Source organism: Sorex fumeus, unplaced genomic scaffold, assembly GCF_029834395.1.
Source record: "Sorex fumeus unplaced genomic scaffold, SorFum_2.1 ptg000013l, whole genome shotgun sequence".
NCBI classification, from domain to species: domain Eukaryota; kingdom Metazoa; phylum Chordata; class Mammalia; order Eulipotyphla; family Soricidae; genus Sorex; species Sorex fumeus.
This window is the reverse complement of record NW_026606070.1, coordinates 3,264,853-3,288,632: the sequence shown is the minus strand read 5'-3', so window position 1 is coordinate 3,288,632 and position 23,780 is coordinate 3,264,853. Positions and strand designations below refer to the sequence as shown.

Below are 23,780 nucleotides of genomic sequence, written 5' to 3'. Positions count from 1 at the left end.
TTTATGAGAAATTTTTTATTGAGTAATTGAAAAGCAAGTACACAGGCATGGCTCAAATCCTTCTCACCAATGATGAGATGTGGGAGGCAGTAGTGGGGTGTGGATGGTTTATGAGGTAGGAGATAAGATAAATATAGGAAATCCTGGAAAAAAGTGATTTGGAGAAAGCTGATTGCAGAGCTCTGAGTCAGTCTATATAAGGTGACCTGGCCAGATTCTCACATGGGACTTGTGGCTGTGGAATGAGTCTGGCCAGATTAGTAGAGTCTTTCTGTTGTGCAGACCTGTTGAATTCTGGTTTACCTGGAAACTGGAAGCACCCACAGAACCCTTCCCGTGACCATCATAGGCATTCTAGCTCTGAAAACAACATGTGCAAAAACGTTTGTTTCTATTTAAACTAGTTTGAGGTAGTTCTCATCTGCAGTCACACTATTTTGTGAAACGTATCGAACCATTGAAACAGTTTATTGGGTGCAGAACTAAAGCACAGTGGGTAAGGTGCGTGCCTTGCATGCCAGCAGCTGAGCAGGGTTTCATCCCACGCCACACACAGTGCCCCAAGCCTAGCCAGGTCTCGTCCCCGAGGCCAGAGCCGGGAGTGAGTCCTGAGAACCACCAGGTATGATCCCCAACCAAAAGAATAAAAGCCAGCTCTCCAAAAAATAAGCAATTTATTGATACTTATCCCATCTGGGAACACTTGGAGTCACATTTGCTTTTATTCCCCCCTCCAGTTTTTTATTTTTCTAATGATTTAATCATCTTGCAAGCTACTATGAAAAGTAAATATATTTTAAAGATACTGATATTACTCAGTGTGAATAGAGGAATTGTTCAGTGCCCTGAATGCCTGGACCAAGGGTTTCAAATATCAAAGTATTTTATATTTGTGTTTTTTAAAGCTAATTGTATTGCTTTACCGTTCTAAAGCCTGTCCAGTACAGGCTCATGCCTTGGTAGGTGTGCCTTACTCTTGTTACAGTTCCTCACTCTCATTACAGTTCCTCACTCTTGTTACAGTTCCTCACTCTTATTACATCCCACCAGTGTGTTTGGTCCGGAGAACCAGAAGGTTACACAGTTCCTTATTCTTTCCTTTCTTATGACCAGCTCCATTTTGTATGCATCAGACTTCAGTGACTGTGATGGGTTCCAGATCTCCCCCCAGGCCCCGCTGTTGGTATTTACTATCTTTAGGGGCCTACTCTGATGACAGGCTGGCCTGGGATTCAAGGGAAGGAGTCCCTGCCTTCTAAGTATTGGCAGTCTTCTCTTTGCAGAACCAGAGGTCTGTGACAGGGAGAAACAGAGTGCGTGCGTGTGTGTGTGTGTGTGTGTGTGTGTGTGTGTGTGTGTGTTGGGGGCTGGGTACCTATCATTCTGTGTCTGAAAATCACTGCTATTCAGAGGCTAGTCACAGTGCCTGGCCTCCTATGGCCTTCCCTCTGTGAGAAATCCCTGGGCCCGAAGAGATAACTGGCCCTTTTTTTTTTTTTTTTTTTTTTTTTCTTTTTGGTCACATTGCTTTGTGATGCTCAGGGGTTACTCCTGGCTCTATGCTCAGTAATCACTCCTGGCGGTGTTCGGGGGAACTTATGGGATGCTGGGGATTGAACCCCGGATTCGCTGCATGCAAGGCAAACACCCTACCCACTATGCTATGGCTCCAGCCCTGAGGCAGGCCCTTCTTGCTCTCTAATTTATGCCTGCTTCCTTTAAGCAGCTGCTGTAGCTCTCACTGACTTCTTCCTCACTTCAGGAAGACCAGAGTCCTTATCAACCTACTTTCCAAAATTCACTTCTTCGGTACTCAGTCTGATGTGAAATGTAGGCTATCCAGAGTTTCTCGTTTAATTTTTTTTTCTTTATTATCAGAACTTTTTTCCCTGACGTGGCCTATATGTCACGTTTTTATGAGGATGCCCCTGTCAAGGTCTTTTGGTATTTTTAATAAAAATCATCAAAATGTATTATTATTTTTTAACTCCTAGCCACAGGCTGGCAACTCTGGGAGATAAGGGGTAAAATGCAGGTTCCTCTCCAGGGAAATCATTGTGATTCTGCTGCCATAGTTTGGGTGAGGCGCTACTTCATAATTCAGACTTTTCCCTTTCAGATGAATGAATGGAATTTTATTGGTTTCAACCACATAAATTAAGGTTTTTAAAGGAATGAAACTGTCAAAAATATGTTTGATGTATAATTTGTCTAGTCAATAGTAGTATGACTTCATCACTTGAAAACACACAGTAAGCAAGAAAATGAACAGTCTTTAAACCCAGTGAAATTTAGGCATAAAGTTAAAACAGGAACAAGGTTATGTGTGCAGAATTTTTCTGCTTTTAAGCTTCTTAATAGAAAGGAAGCTTCTGTTGTTGTTTGGGGGTTTTGTTTGTTTTTTGCTGTTTATTGTTGGTTTGGGACCACATCCTGTGATGTCAGGTTTACTCCTGGTTCTGCATTTACTCCCAGCAGTGCTCAGGAGACCATCTGGGATGCTGAGTTTTAACCCAGGTCAGCTGCATGCAACCGAACACTTTACCTGCTGTGTAAACACTTGCAACCGAACACTTTACCTGCTCTCCAACTTAGGAAAGAAGCTTTTTCAGAAAGAAGGGGAAAAGCTAAAATAACATTACAATGGGTTTATTCTCTGATTCCATATTTTGTTTTGATTTTGTGCTGGATATGGAATAGAGGGGGACAATAAAAGATAACCCCTTGTCATTTTGAAAATCGAATATAATGTGTGATCACTTCATAAGGCGTAGTACTATACGCACGCTTGTTAGCCTTCAGCCCATATCTTTGATGCTGAATTTTATTAGAAAGCACCCAGGAAGGAAAATATGCATTTCTCACATTCACTAGGAACCCTCTCTTTCTCCAGGCATATTTGGACAGAAGCTGGAAGACACTGTCCGGTATGAAAAAAGATACGGGAACCGCCTGGCCCCCATGCTGGTGGAACAGTGTGTGGGCTTTATCCGGCAAAGGGGCCTCAAAGAAGAGGGTCTCTTCCGGCTGCCAGGCCAGGCCAACCTCGTGAAGGAGCTCCAGGATGCCTTCGACTGTGGCGAGAAACCAGCATTTGACAGGTAGAGTACAAAATTTTACTAGGCATCCTTCCCCACAAACCCCAAGGCAATGGAAAATACTGGTGGGTTGAAATCCCTTCGTTGGTATCACAGTTTAGAAGATGAAACTCATATGAAGGTTGTTTACTTTTATTATGTTAAGGAAGTTATTGTATCATACTTTGTCTTTTGCTTACTTATGCTGTTCCCCACTTTAAACAATATTTCTTTGCTCCCTTTGGTTTGAAAATAAAGGTCCAAGCTTTCACAGTGGAAAGTTGAACTTTTAATGTAGTATGCTGATCACATTGTATTAGCATACTCTTGGTTTATAATTTTGTTTCTGGACTACAACTTCACTCCTTGATATGTGTGCATACATATGTATGTATCTATATGACACATATATATTATATATAATATATCATGATCACGACCACCCTGTTGTTCGTCGATTGCCTCGAGCAGGTGCCAGTAACATCTTCTTCATCCTAGCCCTGAGATTTTTTTTTTTAAAGTGCCATATTCAAGGCTTTTTCAGGGTTAGGAGAATGAGACCCATCATTGTTACTGGTATTTGGCATATTGGGTATACCACGGGGAGTTTGCCAGACTCTGCCGAGTGGGCAGGTTACATTTGGTAGCCTGCCAGTTTGTCCAAAGTAGGAATGAGATGATAATATGTTGCGCGGCCGCATTTGCGGCCGCGTGCTTCCGGGAGCTGAGTGTGATAATCTCTGGATCTTGGCCGTTGTTGGAGTTACACGGCAGTTGGTGGGTGTAACTGTCTAGTTACTGGCAGGTCCAGTCCCAAACCGTGCAGGCTTGGAGATCTCAGCCCCGGGTCTCACACACCTGGGTTCCTCTGCCAGTTCTTTTATGCGTGAGGTTCATCCAAGTGTGTGGAGAGTGGTCCCAGCATGGCCTTGGCTGGGCCCCGGAGGTCTTCAGCTGTTGGGCCCTGGTGGAGACAGTCAGGCACAGGGTAGAAGACTCTGCCTTGTTCTCTATATATCATATATATTATATCATATATAATCACGATCACAGTCATCCTGTTCATCAATTTCCTTGAGCAGGCACCAGTAACGTCTCCTTCGTCCTAGCCCTTGAGATTTTAGAAAGTGCCATATTCAAGGCACTTTCAGGGTCAGGAGAATGAGACCCATCCACGTTACTGGTATTTAGCATATTGAGTACACCCCGGGGAGTTTGCCAGACTCTGCCATGTGGGCAGGATGCTTTCGGTAGCATATATTACATATTATATTAATAATGTTTTATATAATATATAAAATCACTGCAGCTATTGCCATCCACAATAACCAGTCTTGTTGGCATCCACACTGATATGTTGACCCATATCAATATGTCTCTCATCCCTGCCTCCACTTCTCTAGTAAGCAACCTCTTAAAATATAAGAGATCTTTGTTTTGTTCTGTTGGGGCTATACCCAGCCTTTACTCAAGGCTTGCCCCTGGTTCTGTGCTCAGAGATCACTCCTGATGGGGCTAAGTGTGCCAGGGATCAAAATTGGGACAGTCACATGCAAGGCAAGTTCCCTACCCACCGTACTATTGTTCCAGCACCACACAATCTACAGGATCCTTTGTTTTGTGCCTTGTTCCTTTGCTCCCATGACGTAGGTTCCATGCCTGAGTGAAACCATCCAGTCACTCTCACTTTCTGCCTTCGTTTGCCTTGTGTAAGCCTCACGTGCTCTATTCACGCTGGTGTCCAAAGAAAAGCAAGACAAGCAGATAGAAAAGGAACAACATATGGTTTCACTTTCCTATAGTATCTTTGACTAGTTTTGTTATCAGAGAAATTCTGACCTCAAAATAGGTTGGAAAGTATCCCGGGAAAATGTTCTTTCAGTGGCAGTTGCCCTGTTGAGATTTCACCTTTTGCACACACAACATGGGATTTAGATGAAGATGGAAGAAGATGCTTACATGTATTGCCATTCCCTTCTTTCTCTCCATGGGTCTGCATCACAAGCTAAAGTGATGGTCGCTTCACAGTTTGGCCCCTTTCGTGCACGTTTTCGTCCATCTGCCTTTCTCCTTTTAGGGCCCCGTTTCTGTTTTAGGATCTGGTAAATAACTCCATGGTCAAGACTGTAGCAATCATCAAAATCGTCCCATCTCACCCATTTCATTGGCATTTTGTCAGGCATCACATTTTTGAAAATGTATTGCTTAGGATAATTTGGATTTTGTTGGTGGGAGGTAGCGGGGCTTGGGGCACCACTGGAAGTGCTCAAGGCTTACTACTGGCTCTGCATTCAGGAATCACTCCTGACAATGCTCAGTGGACCATATGAAAAGTTGGGATCCCAAAACTAAATTTCTTTTTGAACTGTTACTATCAAATTTTCATCATTTGGGAGCGGGAGACATAGCACAGCGGGTAGGGATCAGTGCTGGGGATCAAGTCTTGCATGCCAGGCAAGGGACCTCCAGGCAATACTGTCCCTCTGGCACTGAAAAGGTCTGGTATCACTAAAATAATTGTTTTGTTTGTTTTAAATTTTTCCTTGTTTTTCTACCAGGTCTGATACATGTTACTCTGTAAAGGGAGAGACAGTAAATTCTCCAAATAAATTTGAAGTGAAATCCTCCATGGCCCCTTGCCCGTGACTGACAGATGTACTTAAGTTAGAATTCTATTCTCTGATATTCTCTGCTTTCTGATTTGCTAGCTGGACTTCTGATTCTGCTCTGTAAACTGTCCAATTTCTAGTTTCTTTAGGCTTGAGGCTTGCCAATGAAAAGTTGGGATCCCAAAACTAAATTTCTTTTTGAACTGTTACTATCAAATTGTCATCATTCGGGAGTTGGAGAGATAGCACAGCAGGTAGGGCGCTTGCCTTGCACGCAGCCGACCCGGGTTCAATTCCCAGCATCCCATATGGTCCCCTGAGCACTGTCAGGAATAACTCCTGAGTGCAGAGCCAGGAGTAACCCCTGTGCATCGCTGGGTGTGACCCAAAAAGCAAAACAAACAAATTTTCATCATTGCTTGGAAAACCTCATAGATTTTTTATCTGGATACACAAATTTATTCCTGCAAATCTTTTTAAGCCCTTCCATATTTGGTCTATGAGTAAAGTAGAATAGCATCACCTTACATTTCTTCTGAATACATTTGCTTTGCTGAGACAATCTTGAAAATCTTAATTCTTTTACAGTTCCCTCCTTTAGCCTTTTATATTGGGCTGTGGAGAAGGTCACACACATTTGTTCGAAGAGCCCAGCTGTGACTTCAGACACATTATAATAGTGTGTATATGTTTTATGCTAAAATATATAAAGTAAATATAAATATTTCAATTTAACCTAGAGAGTTCCTAATTTTTTTAGTACAAGCTAGTCAGTATGTAAGAGATTTAGATCTTTAGATATATCAAAACACAGAGATCTACCTACCTAAATGAATAGAGTCTGTTTTGATATCCTGCCTATTCTCATTAATACAACATCATGAACAAATTCCTATGTCAATCATTTCCACAACATGATTTCAAGTAGTACATACTTATCAGTTGATTGTAGTATGTCTTTCTGCCTTTATAGGTTTCAATATTTTGTGTACTTAGTTGGGTGCTGACGATCACCTACTCATCAACCCACGTGAGCTTTTGAAGCTCTCCATTTGGGATACAGAAGATTATATTTCTCATTTGAATGAAAGTGTTTCTTGTGGCAGAGGGAAAATAACGATGCTTTGAAAAATAAATCGGAACCAACATCATTTGGATTTAGAGAGATTACAAATGTATGCACCAGATTTTATTCAATTGGCACTTTGTGTTCTTCTTGAATTAGAGTAAATGTTTTTATTTTTTTCCATTTCTGAGGTTCGAGTTTGCGACTTGGATGCATGCATAACTCAATGTTCCTACAGTTAGATTCCCCACAGGCTGCTTGGCCAAAGTGGGTTTGGTTAGAAAGGACATTCTCATTGACCTGGAAGAACTTGTGTTTTTATCAGTTTATGTCAACTGTAAAAAAAAACAACAGGCATCAGCATTTCTCAGCATTCTTTTATGAATTCCTTCTGTTTAGGAATGAAAACAAATTAAAATATAATGTTTTATTTTAAACATCCCCACATTGATGGAACAAAAAAATTACCAAATGTGTATAATCCAATTAGAAACAAGTATTATTGCGTTCCCAAATTTTTCCAGATGGCATCCTTCTTAGAGAAGATACATTTTGGAAGAGCTGAGATGGTAGGAGCAGGCATGACTGGGAGAACATTCCCTTCAGCTCATGAATTCCTGGGACTCGAGGCAGTATGAAGACAGTGATTTTCTGTGTTCTGTCTAAGAACATGGTAAAACAGCTGTCCTGAGTATTCCAGCTGCCACCACGTGCTATTCATTTTGCCTTGCCCTTCATTTTCCTCTTCTCCCCTTCTGTTTGGTTTTTGTGTGGGTCACAAAATTAGGATCACTAAACAAACTACAAGTTTAAGTGTCTGCAGATACAAAATGAAAAAGGAAAAAAAAACCACATGAATTCTGGAAGACAGAAAAGCCAGCCACATATTTTAATTTAATCCTGGTGTAACTCTGTAGCTTTGAGCATTACTGACTTAATTTCCACAATGTGAATTTGAATGTTGGTGATTTTGTAAATTTCTATAGGCTTTATGAAAAAAAGTGATACGCATATTTTTTTCCAGAAATTCAAAAGTAGAAGTTCTAGATGATCTAGTTATCCTGTCTTAGATAAATAGCCAAAGAAAGCAAAAAAATTAATTAGAAGGGCTGCATAGACTCCCGTGTTTATCGAGGCGCTGTTTACTACAGCCCAAAGTTGGAAATGACCTAAGTGCCTGCTGACAAATGATTGGAAAAGGAGATGTGTGGCAATGCACAATGGAAACTACTCAGCTGTAAAAATGATGAAAGTTTGCCATTTGCAGCAACAGAGAGAGAGATCTAGAATGTTCCGTGGCTAATGAAGTCAGTTGGAGAAAAACACATTTCTGAGCCATATGTTTCTTTATATGAGAAACCAAATAAATGGATAAGTGAAAAATACATTTTCAGGCTTCAAGGCCATATTGGTGGTTAGCAGAAAGGTTAGGGGAAAAGGCCCTTGGGGGCAGTTAGAGAAAAGGGGTCAATTTGGTGATAAAAATAGAATTTCATTTTAGTGGTGAACTTAAAGTTGTATTTGAAGATGTTGACTTATAATTATGCACATCTAAAGCTAAAGTTATGTTACTTATAAATATGTCATAGCTACTGGAGACTCAGGTTCACCTGCAGACTACTTCAATGACTGAAATGTTCATGGAAACTAATTCTGGAAGGCAAATAAATAGAATGTGAGCAGAAAGAAATTAATTGCTGGGTATTCAGTATCAGACTTGAACAAAAATAAAATATTTGTAGGGATGTTAAAAACTGTTCCTGTTAAATAATGACACCATTTTATTTCACTCTCCAGACATTTAGATCTTTTTTAAGATGCAAATGTTCTGCTCACCAAAGCAATTCTAAATGCGTTCCTCCCTCATAGATTTCACATTTGATAAGAGTATTGTTTTGTGAGCATGCGTCATTCAAAATACTTTTTCATCTTTAATTCTGTAATTTGTTTATAGGAGCAATTATTTTCAAGTGTCTGAGCTATTTAACTGCCAGTGAAAGTTACTTTCATGACCAAAGGAGGGGAGGGCTACCTAGACTTCTAGTACCATTTTGCATAAGAATAACGGCAAGAGAAATGTCTCAATGCAGATGCCCAGATGCTACTGGTTGTGGCATTTGAAGTTTCTGATTTGAAGTTTTATGATGTCTAAAAAAATCTGCATTTTCAACAAATCCATATTTTTATACAAATCCTAATTCTTAGATGTGTGGTTCTCAAACCATAATTTAGGGATGCTAGCCAGACAGTCGGCTGTAAGAGAGTGGGGCCAAAGAAAAATGTTCATTTAAAGCCATGTGTCTCTCATCTGAGATGGGAAAAAAAAAATCATCCTCAATGCATTGTGAACCACATGCTAATTTTGACTAACCTAGGCATATTTGAAGCAATTGTGAGAGATAACGTACTTGCTGTGATACACAGCTGCTCTGTAAAAATTCATCATTTCCTCTCTTCTGAAAGGGACCTGAAATTTTAGAGTCGCCTGAGAAGTGCGTCTCTGCACTTCATGTTTAACTCCGTTGAAACTCTGAATCCTGGGAGTTGAGGAGAAAACAATGCAGTTCTAGAGCTTTGTGCCATAGTGAAGAGAAGATGTGAGGTTCAGATTTGGTAGAGGACAGTGAAGGCCTGCGAATAGGTAGAGGATTGGGAAAGCAGGTGGGAGGGCTACTGGGATCATCGGTGGTGGAGGATGGGCACTGGTGGAGGGGTGGGTACCCGGTCATTGTATGACTGAAACCCAAGTACAAAAACTTGTAAAGTCAACAACTGTACCTCATGGTGTTTCACTAATAAAAAAGGAAAGAAAGAAAGAAAGAAAGAAAGAAAGAAAGAAAGAAAGAAAGAAAGAAAGAATTGAAAACCAACACATGGGAAATAGTTTTTCAATAAACTTATAAAAATATTTGAAGACCTTACCTTTACTTATTAAAATGTGAATTCCTGGAGATTGCACTCCAGGGCATCTTGTAGTCAGGAATTTACTGACTCAATAAATCTTATTTATTGGGTGAAGTTAAAAAAAATAAAACAACAACAACAACAAAACATAGCTAGTAGCTTGCCTAAGTCTATCCCACCCTGCTGTTCCGTTACTTCTACATTTCCAGCACTTCTGATTGTCTCAGCCCAAGTAAGGAACAACCCCACTGGGTCCTGAACAACTGCCTAGTGATAGTAAATTTTAATAAAACTATTTGTGATGAAATCACTAGGTATTTCATGATAGCTTGATGAGATTTGGAATCCACTTGTCTGAGAATTCTTTTCCATTTTCTCTCATTCACATACTACCAAAATGAGTTTAATACTACTTGTGTGACATCTGCATTAGATGTACTGATATTTATTAAATGTTTGAACAAGTTTCTTTGTAAATCTTCTTGTAAAAGGAACTTTCTATCATTGCTGTGTGGAGGAATCCAGTAAGAGTTGCCATAAGTAGGAGTCGCGAAGTTTTCAATTCATTCACAATACAGCATGTTACTAATGCCTAATTAATATACTGCTTGTGGTAGATCTAAGTTCTTCAAATTTTTCCCCTCATTTGACAAAACTGGAAATAGGCAAAAGCTGGTACCATGTTGACACCTCTCTCATATCCAACTGCTACTTCATGTTGGGTTCAACTAGGAGAAAGGAAAGACAAATGGGAAAAAGTCAAATATTCCTTTCATGTGATTGAACAGCTTCCATATTATGTGGCACTGACTTGGAAAGGCCATTAGTTTGGGAAATAGTCAGAACACTCAGCATGGAGGAACCTACTACCTGGAATACTTAGCTTCTTTTTTTTTAAATTTTTTATTAGTGAATCACTATGAGGTACAGTTACAGACTTGCAGACTTCCATGCTTGCATTTTAGTCATACAATGATTAAGTACCCATCCCTCCACCAGTGCCCATTTTCCACCACCAGTGGTCCAAACATCCCTCCTGCTGTCCCTCCACCCCACCTCGCCTCTGTGGCAAGGCATTCCCTTTTGCCCTTTCCCTCTTTTTGGGTGTTGTGGTTTGAAATAGAGGTATTAAGTGGCCATCAATGTTCGGTCTGTAGTCTACTTCTTGCCTGCATCTCCCATCCCGAGCGGGCCCTCCTAGCTCCCTTTACTTGGTGGTCCCTTCTCTATCTGAGCTGCCTTTTCCCCAGCACGTGAGGCCAGCTTCTAAGCTGTGGAGTAATCCTCCTAGTACTTATCTCTACTATTCTTGGGTGTTAGTCTCCCATTCTGTTACTTTATATTCCACAAATGAGTGCAATCTTTCTATGTCCATCCCTCTCTTTCTGACTCATTTCACTTAATGTGATACTTTCTATATTGACCCACCTATATGCAAATTTCAAGTTTATGCACCTCAAAAGATACAGTGACCAGAATACAAAGACAATCTAAAGAATGGGAAAGGATATTCACCCAATACCCATTTGATAAGGGGTTGATATCAAGGATTTACAAGGCACTGGTTGAACTCCACAAGAAGAAAACACCCAACCCCATCAGAAAATAGGGCAATGAAATGAACAAAAACTTTCTCAAAGAAGAAATCCGAATGGCCAAAAGGCACATGAAAAAAATGTTCTTCATCACTAATCATCAGGGAGATGCAGATCGAAACAACAATGAGATATCATCTCACACCACAGAGACTGGCCCACATCCAAAAGAACAAAAGCAACCGGTATTGGCATGGATGTGGGGAGAAAGGGACTCTCTTTCACTGCTGGTGAGAATGCCAGCTGGTTCAGTCCTTTTGGAAAACAGTATGGACACTTCTCAAAAAATTAGATATTGATCTCCCATTTGACACAGCAATACCACTTCTGGGAATATATCCCGGATATACAAAAAAGTATAGTAGAAATGACACCTGTACTTATATGTTCACTGCAGCACTGTTTACAATAGCCAAATACAATAGCCAAGTCTCATTGTTGGGGAAAAAAAACCCGAATGCCTGAGAAGAGATGACTGGTTAAAGAAACTTTGGTATATCTACACAATGGAATACTATGCAGCTGTTAGAAAAGATGAAGTCATGGAATGCTTAGCAAATTTCAATGAAGGGATACAATTCCAAATGGTGCATAAAAACCCCATAGACCACAATATGAAAACTTAATGATTTCTGAGAACAAATACCAGGTATGTGAAAAATGCTCACATTTGGGGACTAGATGTAGTGCCGGGTTTCAAGGTCTGGTAGATCAGCTGCAGGGCAAGCTACCTTCACACTATATAATCTTTCCCACTCTGAAGATGCCTAGCTCTCAAAAAATTTTATTTGTCTCTTTTTCTTTCTATTTACGTGGATTTCTCTTAATTCCCAGTGGAAAAGAATACTAATATTAAAAACATCTCGATGTGTGGAACAAGTAATTTTCCCACAAAAAACAAGACAACATTTTAGTATGAGATCAATAATAAATGTTTAAAATGTATAATTGGATTCTTTTGTCATTTTAGCTTGTTTAGGGTTCATTTCACTTCTTTCCTCTTTTTTTTTAAATTGATGTATGGTAATTTTCACACATGTTTACAGAATTCTTTTAAGGCTTTTTATCTCTCTCAGGTCAGTGTGAGTACACACATATGCGCGCGCGCACACACACACACACACACACACACATTAGTCAAACATCCCCCCCCGCCATTTTTTGATGGAGGTACACCTGGCAATGCTCAGGGCTTATTCCTGGCTCTGCACTCAGAACTCATTCCTGATCGGGTTTGGAGGACCAGATGGTGTGTTAGGGATCAAACCATGCAAGCAAGGCAAGAGCCCTCCCTACTGTGCTCTCTCTCTGGTACCTGGAACCCTTTTATGTTGTAATAAAAGACAGTTAAAGAGTTCAGAGAAGGATCAATTTTGTGAGGACCTGAACAATTTCATATTTTTAGTATTGATTAGTAGACATAATTGTATATTCTAGAAAAGCTTTACAAGTTCTAACACATCTTAGAGAGTCAACAGTATGAAACTACAAAACTCTCTATTGGCTTATCTCTTTCACAAAGCTCAAATTTTTGCTCTTCATTGATTTGACTGGAATAAAATAAGTTTTCTAGGAAATGAAGTTTATATGTTTTATTGGTCATCCCCAAATCAGATCATCCAATGTTATTTTAAAGTTGCAACATCTATGAAAGGATATGGATAATATGTGATGGGGTCACATTAAATATACATATATGTATTAATAAAATGTATTTGTATGGTAATATAAAATATATGTTATGTCTTAACTAAATGTATTTTTACTTAGTCTTTGGCAGAGCCTGGCAAGCTCCCTGTGGCATATTCGATATGCCAAAAACAGTAACAACAGGTCTCTCAGTGGAGACGTTACTGGTGTCCACTTGAGCAAATTGATAAACAACAGGAGGACAGAACTACAGTGCTTTATTAGCCAAGAAATTATTTGTAAAAAAAAATTGTTTCTATATCTTTTCAAAAATACTGTGTAAGGGCCAGGAATAGACACAGTGTGTAGGGAATACATACACTTTCCATGCAGTCAACTCAGGTTCTATCTCCAGAACCTATTCTGGATATTGGCTTATCTCTTTCACAAAGCTCAAATTTTTGTTCTTCATTGATTTGACTGGAATAAAATAAGTTTTCTAGGAAATGAAGTTTATATGGATAGGTTCTGGAGATAGAACTTATCTTCTAAGAGTTCTATCTCCTAAGAGTGATCCTTGAGCACTGTTTCAGGAGTAAGCCCTGAGCACTCCTGGGTGAGGTCCAAATGTCCCAAAAGCAAAACAAAGCAAAACAGAACTAAATTCATATATAAGATTGTTTATGAGTTTTAAGTACCATTAGAGAAAAAAATAATATTTTTAGTATAATTTACCTCTAAACATCAGAATGTCAATAGTGTTCCTTTAGGAAACTCCTTGCTCCTGTAATTAGAAATATCAAAATCAATCTTGGATGTCTGATGACAATACCATAATTTTTATCCCTAAAAGTCCACGCATAGATTTTTGTGAAGGCTAAGACTAAGTAGATACCAAAATAATTGTAAAGTAGCTAAGTGTAGTCATAATGTCTTCAGCTAGCCAAGCCAAGTTTATCACTTACGTATTAAAATTTGAACAACTTGAGAAACTCAAATTACAGCCAATGGCACTTAAAGTTTTGGGCCACAGCTAAAGGTAGAAAGGGCGATGTGATAAAGTCTTGGAGATATGATTTAACTGATATAAGTATATGGAAATTGATAGAGTCATGTAAACCCTTTATGAAAGAATACTTATGCCTCTCTACATCTGAAGTTAAATGTTAGAAAATACAGTATGTCCCATGTAAGCAAGAAAAAATAGCTCATATTTTACAGAATTGAACTGAATAATTGCATGATCATCATGTACTTAGAAACTACATTTCTTCTAGTAATCTTTATTTCTATACCAATATTGGGGAAAATATGAAGTGAACAAAAAGAACTTAGCTGGTACTACATGGAAAGTATCATGCTAAGCGAAATGAGTCAGAAAGAGAAGGACAGACATAGAAAGATTGCATTCATCTGGGGGACATAAAGTAACAAAATAGGAGATTAATACTCAAGAATAGCCGAGATCAATACCAGGAGGATACTCCATGGCTTAGAGGCCAGCCGGGCATGCTAAGGGACAGGGCAGCTCAGATAGAGAAGGGAGCACCAAATAAAGGGTGTTGGGAGGATCCTCCCAGGATGGGAGAAGCATGCTGAAAGTAGACTGTAAACCGAACATGATGGCCACTCAATGCCTCTTTTGCAGACCACAACACCTAAAAGGAGAGAGAGAACAAAAGGGAATGCCCTGCCACAGTGGGATGGGGGGATGGGGGTGGGAGGGATACTGGGATCCATGGTGGTGGAAAATGGGCCCTGGTGGAGGGATGGGTATTTGATCATTGTATAATCAAAACCCAAGCACAAAAATTTGTAAATCTACAACTGTACCTCATGGTGTCTCACTAATAAAATTTTAAAAAAAAGGAACTTAGTTTACTCTTTCCAATTATAGTCACAAAATATATAGACCTATTTATTAAATAGACAGGAGAGCTATTTCTTAAGCATAATTTTTAGTTTTCTGCAATAAATATTTGCATTATTCTGAATAGTTTTTATGTTCACCTGAAATGGATGATGAGCATTTATAAGAGCCTTCCAATCACTTTTAAACATTCTCATGTGTCTTAGCAAAAAGAAAATCGTGTTTTTAATTCTTGAAATTGTACTCCACAAAACAGTCAGAAAAGTGTTCATGGTAAATATTCTTAGTGACTCCTTGCCTAGATTTGTAATGGCATTTAATCAAAACTCTTAGGAAACCTAACTACTCTCGCCACTGGCTTCCATATATACTCTGTTGATTTCTCTGGCTCTCTCCTGAGAAAAATATAAATTAATGCAACGGGGATCTAGTGGCACTGAAAGAGACCAAAGTTCAGCTGGATCATTTTCTAAAAATACTATAAAACTTTCTGGTTAGATTGTAAAAATAAAAATGTACTCAAAAACCTTTATATTTTATTCCAATATGCAATATTGATATAAATAGGATTTTAGTCTAATAGGAAAATCCTTATAATTTCATTGACTTTGGATTTAATTTCTATGATAAAACTTGGATATCTATCCACAACTGTGCTATCCAGAGATGGGAAGTATTAATGCTGTTGATAATGCAAGAATGTGTCATGCACATTTGAATGTTTCTTCTAAATTAAAATTTGATATGGCATTGACTCATGTTTGAAATTACTAAGACCTGGAGGGGCATATTAGTTTGTTTTAATATTGTAATATTGATGTTGATTATTTTGGTAAGTGGCAGAACTTAAGATTTTCATTTCATTGTTCTGTTGGTGTTGTTGACATTGTGTTATGTCTGTTCACAAGTACTGATATTCTGAAGCCCCAGTGATGAAACACTGAGTTAAGGAAAGTTCCTAAGTATTCCATGTCAAGCCGTATGTGTCCCAGTCCCATTGGTCTCTCCTTCCTGAAAAAAACACATCTTTGTGCTATATTGTGAAGGTCAGATTTTAATATTTGATTTAAATGTTTTATTTTACTTGGACAAATTGACCATTTGTAAAGTGAATCAATCCTGAAACATACTAGCTAAATAATTTGCAACTTCAATGCTAGTCTAAAATATAATATGCTTGTATGTGTGTTGTGTGCATTGATTTATATGTGTTTCAATATTTTTCCTTTATACTCAAAGGTGGTATTCAAAAGGGGTAAAGTTTTTTTGATTTTTTATTTTTGTAACTGATGATTGCCACCTTTATGTGTGTGTTCAGGCTGCTGGGTTTGGAGAGAAAGACTTATAGCAGAGAAACCCGCTATACACTGTGTTACTGATGAACGTTGCTCATTTGAACTGAACTTGTGCATATCAGCGAGAGTACTGAAAGAAGTAACAGATTCCTGTGGTAGTATAACAGAATATACACCATCTAGTCTTTAATATTTTTAAACTTTCCAGGTTATTCTAATATGCAACTCTCCCAGAGAATCACTAATTGTTTAAACAGTAGAAAAAAATTCAAGTGGACTTCAGAGTTCCTTGCTTTTTGGCATATATGATGATTCCATCCATTGCTAAGAAAGTGGAAAAGGATGAAGAGCTTTATTGCAAGGAGATTTTCATATTTTTCATCAGGTTTGTTTATGTGGAGTTCATTGTATATATGAAACTCAGGAAAATGCAGTGAAAGTCTGGTGTGGTATGTATACTTTGTAGTTATTGAGGAGAATCTTCTTCATTGAGTCATGGATTCACACAGTGTACAAGAGAGTTGGGGAAAGTAACGTTTGAGTCCAGCAGAAGGTGTGAAACTTGGGAGTGACTAGTAACAAATGAAGACCAGAAGGGAGAAGACAAAAGCTAGAAGGGAGAGATGAGGGGACATATTAAAGTGAGTGAGAGACTTGCCATAGCAAAAATCACCCAAAGAAGCAAATAGACACATGTTATTTGTTTTTTATTTTTAAATTTATATTATTTATATTAAGGCACCATGGCTTGCAGTGCACTTAATAATATAGTTTCAGGCACTCCACAGCCACCAGTAGTGTCAGGGTCCTTCCACGAGGTCTCATGGTCTTCTTCCAACCCATGCCCTTGGCAAACTCATTTTGAAAATTTTCATTGCAATTTGGGTCATAGCTTTGCAGTAGTGTTAATGTGTATGGCTTTGACGTATGCAGTTCCCTACCTCTCTACCACCAAACCCTCAACCAATGCCTCCCTCCTTTCTATTTCCTATTTGGGAATGTAGCTACTTTCTATTTGAGACAGCTGTTCTTTGGTCTCACAAAACTCACTGACTCTAAGTAACCTTTTTTTTTAAATTGTACTATAGAGCACTTAGTTATTTTGTTGATTTGTACATGTCTAGGCATGTGTGAGCATATATGAACTATCCAGCTGTGCATGTGAATGGCATGTTAGATTTCCTATGAAGTAAATAGATTCTCATTCTTTGTCGTTAGGTGGCATTGTGATGAAGGAATGTATATCAACATATACAGTTTTTTAAGCAGGGGAAAGGGCAGTGTGACAGTTTTTCTGTCATCAACATTCTTTCCACTTTCTTTCATCAAAGATCATTGAAGAGACAGTTTGTAACTAGTAGTCTCCAAGTGGAGACTGGTCATTATCATTGAAATCTGAAATGGCCAGGTATTAATATGTAACCATTACACACCCAAAATGTCTCCTTTCCTTTTCCTAAATACATGTTCTGTATAATTTTTTCTCAACCTTTTTGGAACATGGGGCTGGAGCGATAGCACAGTGGTAGGACGTTTGCCTTGCACACAGCCAGCCCGGCTGAGCCAGGTTCGATTCCTCCGCCCCTCTCAGAGAGCCCAGCAAGCTACCGAGAGGATCTCGCCTGCACGGCAAAGCCTGGCAAGCTACCCATGACGTATTCAATATGCCAAACACAGTAACAACAAGTCTCAAAATGGAGATGTTACTGGGCCCGCTTGAGCAAATCGATGAACAACGGGAGGACAGTCACAGTGTGGCACATGAGAACTACTTATAGAACATTTTAAAAAATACTCAATGTCCAAACTTCAGTCCTGGTCAGCACTATAGAAAAATATACCTAATCAGTCATCAATATTTTGAAGAAAAAACACACACACAAAACCATCCTGTGTGACCAAGCTTGAGAATCCCATTCTTCTATATCACATTGCTCTATATGACGATAATATCACATTATCTGAAAGCATTTCCTTCTGTCTGCTAGCATTTCATCACTCACTTCTCTAAGACAATACAGAATAACAAAGTGCTATGATTGAGTGGTTCAAGCCATAGAATTGTATTTTCTCACAGTTCTAGGGGCTGAGAGCATGAACCCCCTGGTCAAATTTTGGTGAGAGCTTTCCCTCACTCGGAGATGGACATCTCACCAGTGCACTCCTAAGATCTTTCCTCTCCCTCCCCTAGTTGACTACATCAGATTCAAATCATCTCAAAGCCCTGGCTCTAAATACATCTGACACTTGGGACAACACAGGAATTTGACAGGGACTCCACTCAGCCCACAGCAGGGGTCATCATGCAGCTCACTGCCACCAGGACTTAAACCGAGAAACTTGTTTGGAACAAATACTAATTCATTTCATTCCAGAACTTTGCCTGGAGGCAAAACAGTCTTTGTGTGTTGTGTATAATTCACTGGTGACACTTACATAACTTTACAACAAGCCATGACACTTTAACCAGATTCGAGTTTCACTGTGGAAAAAATGTACCCGTTTTGTCAGATGCATAAGAAAATAAGTTTGAACAGGACCAGACTCCACTTGTAAACTTCGTGTTTGGTTTGGAACTCTGTAGTCTCTTTGCATTTGCCTTTCAAAATGTTTTTGTGGAGTTGGTGAATGAAGCAGCATTTTAAAAACAATTTGGTGCTAGTCTTCCCCTTGTAGTGTTTTGAATGCTTTCATGTTTCTCTGGGTCCTCCCTGGAGTTGGATGGGAAGTCTGACGAGTATACATTCTTCCCCCTTAATTCCAAGAAAATTTTATGTCATCTCATTGTGTATTGCTAGTAAATTAACAATACCTTGAATGGGACTGAGAGATAGTACAGCGGTTAAGGCATTTGCCTTGCATGTAGCCAGCCATAGTTATATCCCAGCATCAAATGTGGTCACCTGAGCACTTCCGGAAGATCTCTGAAAATAAATAAAATAAACCCTGAGCACTGAAAGCTGCAGCCAAGCACAAAAGGCAAAAATGTAAACTAACAAAAATCAGCCTCATTAGTGATGTCCTGTGTAGGTTCATTGGAAACTCATGCTTATCAGATCGATTAATATATTGTTTTCTGTATATAATATCCAGAATGAAAAAATCCCCATTTTTGTTATGGAACATTAGTACAGCAGGTAAGGGGCTTGCCTTGCACATGGTCGGCCTGGGTTCAATTCCTGGCACCCTAAGTCATCCCCTGAACCTGCCAGGAGTGATTCCTTAGCACAGAGCTAGGACCAAGCCCTGAGGACCAGACACATAGTGAGCAAAACAAAAATTTTCATTTTAAATTTTGAGTCTGTGGTAATGTACTTGTAATAACTGTGGTGGTTGGACTTACAGGTGTCTTTGTGAATCTGTTTACCAGAGAAAGTGTGGTGATGAAGATAAAGATGAACTAGGAAGGACTATTGCCCTATTCTCTTATTTCTATTCAGATCATTAAGAGCCCTCGATTACACAGAGATATAAATTTAGCAGGAAATATCCAGGAAGTGTAATGAACATTCTTAAGACCACACATCTGGAAAGAACTGAGCAGTTGGAATATATTTTTAAAGTGCTAAGAAATAAAACAAATGCTGGATGTTGATGAGGATTAATTTGAAATACATACCCAGGGAAACACCTTCCCCTCTAAAAAATAAAAAGAAACAAGCTACATTGTTCATTTATGTCCCACTCTGCGTGTGGCATGAGACAGCTATCCCATAAGTGCTCAGGTGCCATTCATTGAGTAAATAATGAATCTAGTGATTCCATAATGAGCAGAGAAGACCCATGTCAATAAAAATTAGGTCTCTCATCAAAAGACTCGTGGAATTCTGCTTGTTACATTTAAAGAGGAAATAAGACTCGTCTATAAAGCCTAAGTAAGCACAGCTTCAGGTGAGGATAAAGCCACATGCCAACTAATTCAGAGAGCTGTTACAGAGCGTCATCTGGCCGGAAATGGCCTGAGAGTCTTTTGTTTGTTTCTGGGCAGTGTTTGGCAGTGCTCTGGAGTTACTCCTAGTAATTTTGAGCCCAGCGATCACTCCTGGTAGAGTTCTGGGCACCGTATATGGTGCTGGGGATTGAACCGGTGTTGACTGTGTGAAAGGCAAGCGCCCTTTCCACTGGACTATCTCTCCACCCCCCACCCCCAGTTCTTTTACTTAGGATCCCTGAATCTGCCTCTGTCTCTTTCCTATCGCTGGGTAGAATGTACATGATGATTTATTCAATTTTTTAAAAATAGATCTAGCCACAAAGTAAGTAAAAGTGATGTGAGGTCTGCATAAGGATTTTGCGTTTGTTAATATTACTGGATCTCTAGCAAAAGATCATGTTTTTAAAATGCCTCACATTCTAGAGAAGAGCCAGAAAGAAATTCTTGTCTGAGCATTTTCTATTTGTGAGTCCGAATGCGGCAAACAATGAAATATATTCATGTGTCCTACGGTGAAGGCTTGAGATGGAAGCGGATATATCTCAGAGGGGGTCTCTGCCGCTTTCATCATTATTACAAGCCACGTTAGGGAACTTGATTTCCGTTTCCCATCATTTTTTGCCACTTGTTGTCACTTGATTACACACTGATGAAGACGGGGGTGTACTTTCCCTGAAACAAAGATAACATATTCCACTTGGTGCAATAAGCACCCTCAACTGGCTTTGACTTCAATTGGCTCTGCATTTATAAGCAGATATATGTATGAGAAGCCGTTATAAATAAGATTGCAAACTACAGAATCTCAATCAGTAATTTAAAAAAAAAAACAAAGCAGATATTTCTTAAGCAAACAAAGGAGTCTTCAGCAAGACTCATTCCAAGCTAAAGAATTAAAAGCAGCAGGGCACTCCTTTGTAAAAATGTGTACCCCCAGATATTCACAAGATACTTTCCAGACTTTGTCTTGCAGCTGGGAGCATCCTGGCGCTTGAGGCAGATGGTGAACTGCTTGAGGTGAACCAGAACTGGCAAAGATGCTGGCCTCTGTCCAGGAGGGGTTGTTGCTTTCTATTCAGAGCAAAAAGATAAAGCCCCAAAGGAGAACTTTAGGAAAATGTTCAAGTCTTTTTTTCCCTACAACATAACCTAAGTTTAATCAAGCTCCGAAAAATAAGATCATACATTTTTAACTTTTTACCTTTAAGCATAAAGTGAATAACTTTTGAGCAAACATGATTGCCACTCAATGCCTCTTTTGCAAACCACAACACCCAAAAGGAAAGAGAGAACAAAAGGGAATGCCCTGCCACAGAGGCAGGGTGGGATGGGGAGGATGGAGGGTGGTAGGGATACTGGGACCCATGGTAGTGGAAAATGGGCACTGATGGGAGGATGGATATAACTGAATCATTGTATGACTGAAACCCAAGCACAAAAATTTGTAAGTCTACAACTGTACCGCATGGTGTTTCACTAATAAAATTTTTTTAAAAAGTGAATAATTTTTATTAATATAAAAAAAGAAATATTATTGGTATTTTTTCTTCATTGTTTCTAAATTGTTAGCTGTGTGGGGGTCTCACTATGAGGCTGGAGAACTGACATAGCATCTCACTTTAGGGAAGAGTAAAATAATCATCCTTCTCCACATCTCTTACCTTGATTCATAGCCCAAATATTTCAATTCTCAGAACATTACTGCAGCTTGGGTGCTAAGAAAATTGCTGGTGGATGAAGAATGAATGAATCTGCAGCCTTTCATCCTTCACTTTTTTTTTTTTTTTGCACAATCAGATTAGTCTTTGCAATCCTGCCACCTAGCGTTCAAAGGTCCTCAGTACTGTAGATCAGTTTCATGAGAAGCAATATAAGATGGAAATAACAAAGCAGGTCACTTTACGTATAGTGTTCTCAAAGAGAGTCATTGTGATGAATAATCCATCACCGGAACACGAAAAGAATTATCATTAAATATAGATAGATTCTTTGTTTAATACTATTGCCTCATTTATTCTGTTTCCTACCTGATGTATTTTATGTAGAATCATATGGAACTGTAAATGTTATAAAAATACTACGTAACATATTTGTCCTATGTAATCAATACTTATTTTATTTTTATGTTCTTCTCTAGACTTATATATTTACTTTGACCGCAGTGTCATTGATTTTCAAGGTGACAGTAATCCAACTCAGCTCTAGACTGGATTGGCTAAGAACAAATCGAATTAGAGTGAACTCAAAAGGTTTATTGTCACATTTGATCTAATTTTTCATTGCTAATGATGACTAGATATTCACGGATCAGGTATTTTATTATGAAACAAAAATACAGAGGGTTTGATGTGCACGAACTAGAAGAGTTGTCTAGAAAATCAAACACAAACATCTTCCTTGTTTCAGCATTGAAACTAGTTGGCCCAGCTTTTAAAAAAAAATGTTTGAAAGTATTTTTAGGAAATTCTGAAGCCTGCTCTGACTGACTTGGATGTTCTTTTTTTAAAAAAAAATTAATTGAAGCACCATAAGATATGGTTATAAAGTTTTCACGTTGAGTTTCAGTCATACAATGATCAAGCGGAGACATATGTTTTTTAATGAAAAATGTTGGTTTTGTTTTGGAGCCATGCCAGGTAGTGCTCAGGAATATTCCCAGCTGAGTGCTTGGGAAACCATGTGGTTCCAGGGCTCAAACGCAGGGCTTCAGCATACGAAACAGGTGCCCAACCCTTAGAGCCTTCTTTCAGGATGGGTGGATTGTCATTAACGGCCCATGCCAACTGCGTTATTTGACTTGGATGTTCTTATAGAAAACCTGAACCCTTGGCCCGTCTAATACTGAGCTGGATGAAGTTTCATGACACTGGGAATCTGCCTGTTGCTCAGATTCCAGCCTCCCTCTGGACTCCGGCCGCTTGGCCGTGTGTCAACTCCTCTAAGGCAGGACATACTCCCACACTGGGCTCTGGTGACCCGTCCTGCTTGAGAAAAAATGTTTCCTTCTGTTCTGCTGCCCATTCTTAGTTGATTCGTACATATCCCAGATCTTTTCCTCAGAGAAGCCCCCCAATACTGGGTTTTTCCTTTCTTGTTTCCAGAGAGTATGCGATACTCTGCCTCACATCACACTTGTAACGATAACATCTGTGGCGTTATCCACTTAACAGCACCTATAGCCTTAGATTGTAAGTTGCTAAAAGGCCTGAATTATTCTTTTTGAACAGCGGGAGGCTCTAGACGTGTATTTTCTATAAGGACTTACATAGAGTGGGGATTGAGGGGGAGGAGAACTGATGAAATCAACTGAGTCAAGAATTATGGATTGACACAAATGTGATAGTGAACAATGTACAGTGTTGGTTGTGCACAAACTTACATGTGCATCTCTGATATCTGTGCTCACAGATGCGTATTTTCACAAATCACCTTTATGAGTGAAAATAATTGAAATTAAGGATACAAAGAATCTTGCATTTGTAGCCCCGAGTGGTCCATAATACAATGTCTGGAAATGTGAAGGACAATTTTGTATATTTGTTTGTTACTAACTCAGATCATTAAAATGAGAAAAAAAAATTTAAACAACAACAAAAATTGTGGATTGAGATGCTCTTTGTCCCTGGCCATGTATTTTGTGATGTCAGCTCTGTTTCCATTCCATCCTTGGGCCAAGGGAATGTCCACTATGGGCAGCAACTCCCAATGCCTGTGCTCTAACCTATCACGAGATGTATGTACTTGTTGGGAGTGGCTGATGGTTATATTTATATACAACATACAAGGGCTGGAGTGATAGCA

General features: G+C 39.1%; 1 protein-coding gene across 5 annotated transcripts in view; it reads left to right on the top strand.

The window, feature by feature from the left end:
- ARHGAP24 (Rho GTPase activating protein 24) overlaps positions 1-23,780 on the top strand; it is a 750,703-nt gene that overhangs the window by 705,973 nt on the left and 20,950 nt on the right. For all 5 annotated transcript variants that reach the window (XM_056111392.1, XM_056111391.1, XM_056111394.1 and 2 more), the window contains one exon: positions 2,894-3,101. In XM_056111392.1, the coding sequence (XP_055967367.1) occupies positions 2,894-3,101 (208 nt within the window). The remainder of the gene's footprint in view (positions 1-2,893; positions 3,102-23,780) is intronic.